This window comes from Mirounga angustirostris, unplaced genomic scaffold (assembly GCF_029215605.1).
Source record: "Mirounga angustirostris isolate CCGP_5_RB_7025 unplaced genomic scaffold, mMirAng1.0.hap1 SCAF_11, whole genome shotgun sequence".
Lineage (NCBI taxonomy): Eukaryota > Metazoa > Chordata > Mammalia > Carnivora > Phocidae > Mirounga > Mirounga angustirostris.
The window spans coordinates 33,359,085-33,365,788 of NW_026991719.1; the positions used below are offsets into that span (position 1 = coordinate 33,359,085).

Here is a 6,704-nt window from a genome sequence, read left to right on the forward strand (position 1 = left end):
AATAAATAAAATCTTAAAAAAAAAAAAAAGACAAGAAATTACAAGTGTTGGCCAGGATGTGGGGACAAGGGAGGCCTCTGTGCAGTGTTGGTGGGAACGCAAACTGGTGCACCACTGGGGAAAACAGTATGGCGGTGCCTCAAAAAGTTAAAAACAGAACTACCATATGATCCAGCATTCATTCCACATCTGGGTATTTATCCAAAGAAAATGAAAACATTAACTCAAAAAGACATCTGCATCCCCATGTTCACGGCAGCATTATTTACAATAGTCAAGATATGGAAGCAACCCAAGTGTCCACTGATAGATGAATGGATAAAGAAGATGTGGTATAGATAGATACACACACACACACACACATATGGCAGCCATAAAAAAAGAAAGGAATCTTGCCATTTGCAACTGACAACATGGAATTTCGAGAGCATTATGCTAAGTAAAATAAGTCAGACAAAAGATAAATCACCATATGATCTCACTTGTATGTAGAATTTGAAAAACAAAACAAAGAAAAAACCCCAAGCTCGTAGATACAGAGAATAGATTGGTGGTTACAAAGTTCGGGGGGGGATGGGTAAAATGGGCAAAGGGGGTCAAAAGGTACAAACTTCCAGTTACAAAATAAATAAGCCATGGGGGTGTACTAATGTACAGCCTGGTGATTACAGTTAATAATACTGTATTGCACATTTGAAAGTTACTCAGAGTAAATCTTCCAAGTCTTCATGGCAAGAAAAAAAAATTGTAACTCCATATGGTGACCGATGGTAACTGGACTTCTTGTGGTGATCATTTCACAATGTATACAAATAGCAAGTTATTATGTTATACACCTAAAACTAACATGTTATGTCAACTATACCTCAAAAAAGTCCCCAAAAGAACAGAATGAAAACTCTTACCTCTTATAGCCATAGAAACACAATCCAACACAGACAAGTTTGCTATGAACTTTCTATACGTTTCATGTGGATTTTTGGAGACAAAGATGCATCAAATTCAAAGATGGAAGAACTCCAGAGACCTTCTAGGAGCGGAAATGATTTACTCTCACTCTGACAGATTTGCTACTAAATCTCAGACAGTTATATAATGGTGATGAGAGTGATGGGGCCCTTCATCCCCACCTCCCTCTCTCAGAGGTTCCTGATTCCAGGCCTCTTACCTTCTCTCTTACTGGAGACATAATGTCCACTTGCTAAGGGCGTGCCTCTGAAATGATCTGCAAAGCCCCTCTGTCACCCAGCACTTTAGGGTTAATTCAGCTGATGTGATTTGCCTTGGGACCCACTGGCCTAGAGAGTCTCGCCTCCCCAACCTTCCCAAACCTCTGGCTTGGACTGAAATCCCCTCCTTTGGATTCAGCAGCCCCAGCAGAGCACATTTCCTGAGAGACCCCACAGAGGGGTGCCAAACTGGGGGCAGCCTGCTGGCTGGCAGAAGTAGCCAGGGGCAGTTCCCCAAAGACAGAGAGGAGTGCCCAAACTGGTGCACCCATTTTTCTGCGGATGCCTGGGCCCTGGCAGCAAGCTACACTATATAAGGGTAGAAACTGGGAGAAAGGAGAGCAGAGGGATTTCAAATGGAAAAAAGAGAAGAGGCCCCTTGGCTGAGAAAGGCTCGAGCAGATGTACGGGCAGCTCAGAGACGCCTCCCACTTCAGCGTGAAAGGCTGCCTCTAGCTTCTCAACTTCTCTCCTGCTCCCTGTCCAGTACGGACCTCCCCTGCCCCTCTAGGTTCATTGTGACCCGACTCCTGCTAAAGGGCAGTCAGTGGGCAGCCTGGGAATGGCACTTGCCTGGGGCAGAGGATGAAGTCTCCTTTCTACTTTGCCCTGAAGCAGTTCCTACCAAACAGCTCAACACACGAATGTTCCTGTTTATCACTTTACAGATTTGTTCGATTCACTCATTCATTTGGGGCTGTGCGGAGTATTTCCGGCAGCCTTCCCTACACCTCCGGAGCACTCTATCTGAGAACCCTCCACCGCCCGCGGTCCGTCACCCAGAACTTGGTAGGTTCATTCCTCGGACCCCCGATTTAAACTGCCCACAGTGTTGAACGCAAAGCCAAAGGTCTGCACGCCCTAAAGTCCATGTCACCCACCTTCCCACTAGCACTAAATTAAAATGCACCCCCGGATTTCTTCTCCATTCCAGGGGGACAGGGGTGCATCCATGTTGTCCTGCTCCCCTGAAGCCCTTTACTAACCTAAGACTCCCAGATGAGGGAGTTAGCTGGAGCTTTTTTAAAGGCTTTTGTCAACACCAAGAGAGCCCCGAATGAATACCCGGGGGCCCCTTAGATGCTAGAGACCACGCCCCCCGCAACAAGAAGCCACACCCCCTGCCTCACAGCGCCGCGCGTGAGTAGTCCCGGGCCCCTGGGGCTAACCGAGCGCATGCCACAAGTCACCACTCTCAGCTGGCACCTCTCTCCCAGAGGCGCAGACTTTCTCGGAATCCCCAGCAGGGGGGGTTGGTTCGGGGGATGTGGGAGAGGCCCCAGCCTGTGCCGTCCAAGGGAGCCGCTGGCCCGTGGCGCGTGCCCTGCAGCCCCCGGGGTGGCCCGGGCCCTCCAGTGGAGCGGGTGGGGGCTCCTTCCAGGACAAGCTGCGCCCCCGCCCCGGGCCTCGGCCGTGCGCCACCCCGTGACAGGCCCAGCTCCAGGTGGGGAGAAACCAGCCCGTCGCCAAACTTCCCTTCGTGGCCTCGGGCGCCAGCGTGGGTCCGCGCGGGCCGCCGGCAGCGCGGACGCAGAGGGTGTGCCGCTCGCGGCGCCGGGCGCGGAGCTGACAGCCGGCTCTCCCCACCCGGCGCCCAGACGCGAGCCCGCTGCCCGCCACCCCCTCCCTGGGGCCGCCGAAGCCGGGTCCGGGGCAGACAAAGGGCGCCCCGCCGGGGAGGCTGCCCCGCCCCCGCTCCTACCTGGGAAGGCGCGGCTCGGCGGGAGCCGCAGCAGCAGCGGCAGCAGCAGCGGCGGCAGCAGCGCGGCCCGGAGTGCGGGGCTCCCCATGTTGCGCACGGCGCTCGCTCGGCCTCGCTCGGCTCCGCTCGGCTGCGCTGCGCTGCGCGCCTTCAGGGGGCGGAGGAGACAGACGGGGCCGAGGGGCTGCGCGGCGAGCGGGCGCAGCCGAGCTGGAAACTCCTCCTCTCGCCGCTATCCCTCCCTCCCTCCCTCCTTCTCGCCTGGGGCCTCCTTCCTCCGCCTCCCCGGGACGCTGGCGCGGTCCGGGGCCCCGACCCAGCCCCGCCTTTGGTGCCGGCGCTTCTTCTGGAAGCGGGGCTGCACCCCACCCCCCCAGGGCCGGAGAGCGCCAGGCGCGTGCGCTGGCACATCGGATGACCCCGAATATCTTCCTGTTCTCCCATTCCGCTCAGCCCGCATACACACACTGGTGCCCAACCGCCCCCCAGATCCCGGGCCCCCACGCTGTCATCTGTGCGGAGAGCCGCGTGAGCCATTCTGTGGGAAGGGACAACCGATCGGGTCCACAGTGGCCCCCGCGGCCGGGCTACTAACGGCCACGTTCGCAGATCTGACCCTCACGACCACGTCTCAAGTTCGGTACTATGATGCCCATTTTACCCAAGAAGACACCAGTGCTTGGAAACGTGCCCAGTTCACCGTTCCGGGCAGAGAGGGGATTTGAAGTTAGGTGTGCGGTTCTGCCCGCACCAACGTCCATACTGCAGCTTTTTTGTTTCTCTTCTGTAAGGGAATGAATCAAGGGCTGGACGGGGTGCCTGCTGAACTGCGATTTGGAATGGGGCTTGAGGTTCTCTTTCCAGGGTGTTTGATGGACAAAGCGTAAGGCACAGAAAGTTCCCTGTCTCACTCCCAGTCTTGGGAATGCAGCTTTCGTAGTTTCCTGCAACCCGATTTCCCCATTTCCTGGGTGGTTCTCGACCACCTCCGAGGACACGAGGACCAGCCCGAAGCCTCCATCCTGTGGCCTGGCATCAGGATAGGGTTCCTAGGCTGCCTGCAGGACGGCTCTGGTTTCTTCGAGGCTTTCCCAAATGGTTTTGTTTTGTTGTGAACCCACAAGGCAGCACCTGGCTCCTTTCCTGCCCCCAAAGAGGTCTTAGCTAAGGCAAATTGCGATCAGGGCTGCTGCGTCAGGTTGTGCACTGTGCAAAGGGACCTGGAGGAAGAGGCAAGTCGGAGGGGAAATCCAGCCACCTCTGGGTCAGGGAGCCCTGTGCCTTGGCAGGGGCCACATACATTGTGGAAGGGCAACTTTCCCCTTGCCACTAGTCTGATCCACTAGCTAGGCTAAGGGCCCTGGGTACATCCATCCAGAAGGTTTTCGAATTCTTTTATCCCAATTCTCACAAAAGCCCCTGACTTGAACTTCCATCTTATCCTCTCGAGGGCTGGGGGTGGGGTGCTTTTCTCCATCTCCTGTGAGATTCTCCACAGCTGCTCCCTCCTCAAGGAGCCAACAACCCTTCAATAGCCCCTCCAGTCACAAGAAAATGAAGGAGAGCGGCCTCATCTATGGCCTCTGTCAGACCCGACTCGCCTCCGCCTCTGAGTGGTTCTCAATCCTGTCCAACCACAAAGGGCGGGGCGAGGGGGTGGGCATTTCATGAAAACACCTTATCAGGGCTGGACCCCAGACCAATGAGACTACAATCTTTAGGGAGGTGGCCTGGAGTTTGACCAGATGCCTAGTTTTGTTCCAACATGTTCAGTGGGGCAGGTTTTAGAATGGGCTAAATTCTGGGCCAGCGTTTCTCAACCTAGGCACTATGGACATGTGGGGCCTGACACTGCTTTGTCGGGGAGAGTGGCTGCCCAAGCACTGAGGGATGGTTAGCATCCTGGGACTCTGTGCACCAGACGCCAATAAAACACCTCATTTTCCAAGTCAGGACAATGAAAAACCGCCAGACGTCGTCACATGTCCCCTAGGGGAAAGTCTGCCCCCAGTTGTGAACAACTGTTCTAGGCTCATGAACAGAGGTGAATGTGCACCCCAAATTCCAGGTCCAGGTTAGCCTGCCCAGTGGCCTTCCTTTACTGTGTCACCTCTGAAGCAAGCTCTCCTCACAAAAACCAGCCTAAGTTCTATTACTGGGCCGAGAAGGAACCCCTGGCGCTCTCCTAGCACCTGAATCTGGCTGAATTATAACAAATACCACTCTCCGTGTCAAGGCTTTTTCTCTTTGTGTGTATAATGCTAAGTGAAATAAGCCAGTCAGAGAAAGACAAATACCATATGATTTCTCTCATATGGGGAATTTAAGAAACAAAACAAAGGAACAAAGAAAAAAAGAGACAAACCAAAAAACAGACTCTGAACTCTAGAGAACAAACCGACGGTTACCCAAGGGGACAAGGGGGGGGGGAATGGGGGAAACAGGTGATGGGGATTAAAGAGTGTACTTGTAAGAGAAGAGAGCACTGAGTAACGTATGGAAGTGTTGAATCACTACATTGTACACCTGAAACTAATATAACACTGTACATTAACGATACTGGAATTAAAATAAAAATAAAAATAAAATACCAAGTTTTATGGTAAAAAAAGTTTTTTCTTTGCTGCCTTAAAGCAAACTCCAATCAGATTTTATTATTTAGTCATAATGTTATTACAATTATAATAATAATAGTAATACACTACTACTAATGATAATACTATTATGATTTTTCAAAGTAGGCTCCACACCCAATGTGGGGCTTGAACCCACGACCCGGAGATCAAGATTTGCACACTCTACCGACTGAGCCAGGCGCAGCATCACTATTACCATTATTCCAGGTCTCTGACAGAAGGGATGAGGGTGGAGGAAGGAAAGAGGTTATCAGTCCATCCCACAATAGCTCGGTAGACAATAGGACGGTTACGTAGATGAATAAATCTGTCAAACAACTGAACCCAGAAGATGGGGTAATGAGTTGATGGAAACAGGAAGGGAAGTCGCTCAGGGAGTGCCACAGAGCTTTGATCTCATTCCTGTCCTGCCTCACATAACAATGACTGAATTGAAAAAAAAAAGACATTGTTGGTGTGAGACACCAAGACAGGCAGGCAAGAAGCAGGTTCCCAACATCTCTAGGGGCAGGAACGCGGCGTGGACGCTGAACAGTGAATAAGGATAAGTACGCCATCCTACATGAGATCTCAAAAGCCAAGCACACGGATACAGAGGAGGGGAAAATGGCTTCACGGGAACAGCCGTGAGAACGCAGTCTAGTTGCTTCCAAACTAAGATTGCCCGGGCCCCCCAGGGCCATGCTGACAGTGCCTGGTCGGTCCGCCGAAGCATTCCTGAGTGCTGGCCAAGGTGCCCGAGGAGAGCGAGGAGAACAGGGACATCGAAGCCTGGCGGGGGCGCGGAGCTGTCTTTCCACCCTGTGCAGGGGTGAGGCGCTGGGCTTCACCACCACAGGCTTCTCCCGAGTCAGAGCAGAGCGACCCACGGTGGAGAAGGAAGGGGATACCCAGGATTCGCCCCCACTTTCTGCCTTGGGTTTGTCAACTGACGCCAGTGAAGGAGAACCTGCCGGCCCCCTCCCCCCCTACTGCAGGACACAGATCTCCTGGGGACGGCCGTCAAGGCCCTTCCCTGCCTGTGCCGCCACCATTTCCCCCACACCTCCTCGTCCTTCTAGGCTTTCAAACCAGTTCTTCTCTTTCCACCTCCTTTCAGAGTAAAGGGCCTGCAGTTTGAGGGGAAGGTTGGTGGCC

The 6,704-nt window shown here is 53.4% G+C and overlaps 1 protein-coding gene across 3 annotated transcripts in view; it reads right to left on the reverse strand.

Annotated features, from left to right (window-relative positions):
- SRPX (sushi repeat containing protein X-linked) overlaps positions 1-3,179 on the reverse strand; it is a 115,693-nt gene extending 112,514 nt beyond the window's left edge. The window contains exon 1 of one of the 3 annotated variants that reach the window (XM_064573920.1): positions 2,932-3,178. In XM_064573920.1, the coding sequence (XP_064429990.1) occupies positions 2,932-3,019 (88 nt within the window). In that variant the 5' untranslated portion in view covers positions 3,020-3,178. Of the gene's footprint in view, positions 1-2,931 lie in introns of all 3 variants that reach the window. The other 2 variants (XM_064573919.1, XM_064573921.1) reach the window with 2 other exon arrangements.
- Positions 3,180-6,704: the final 3,525 nt, after the last annotated feature.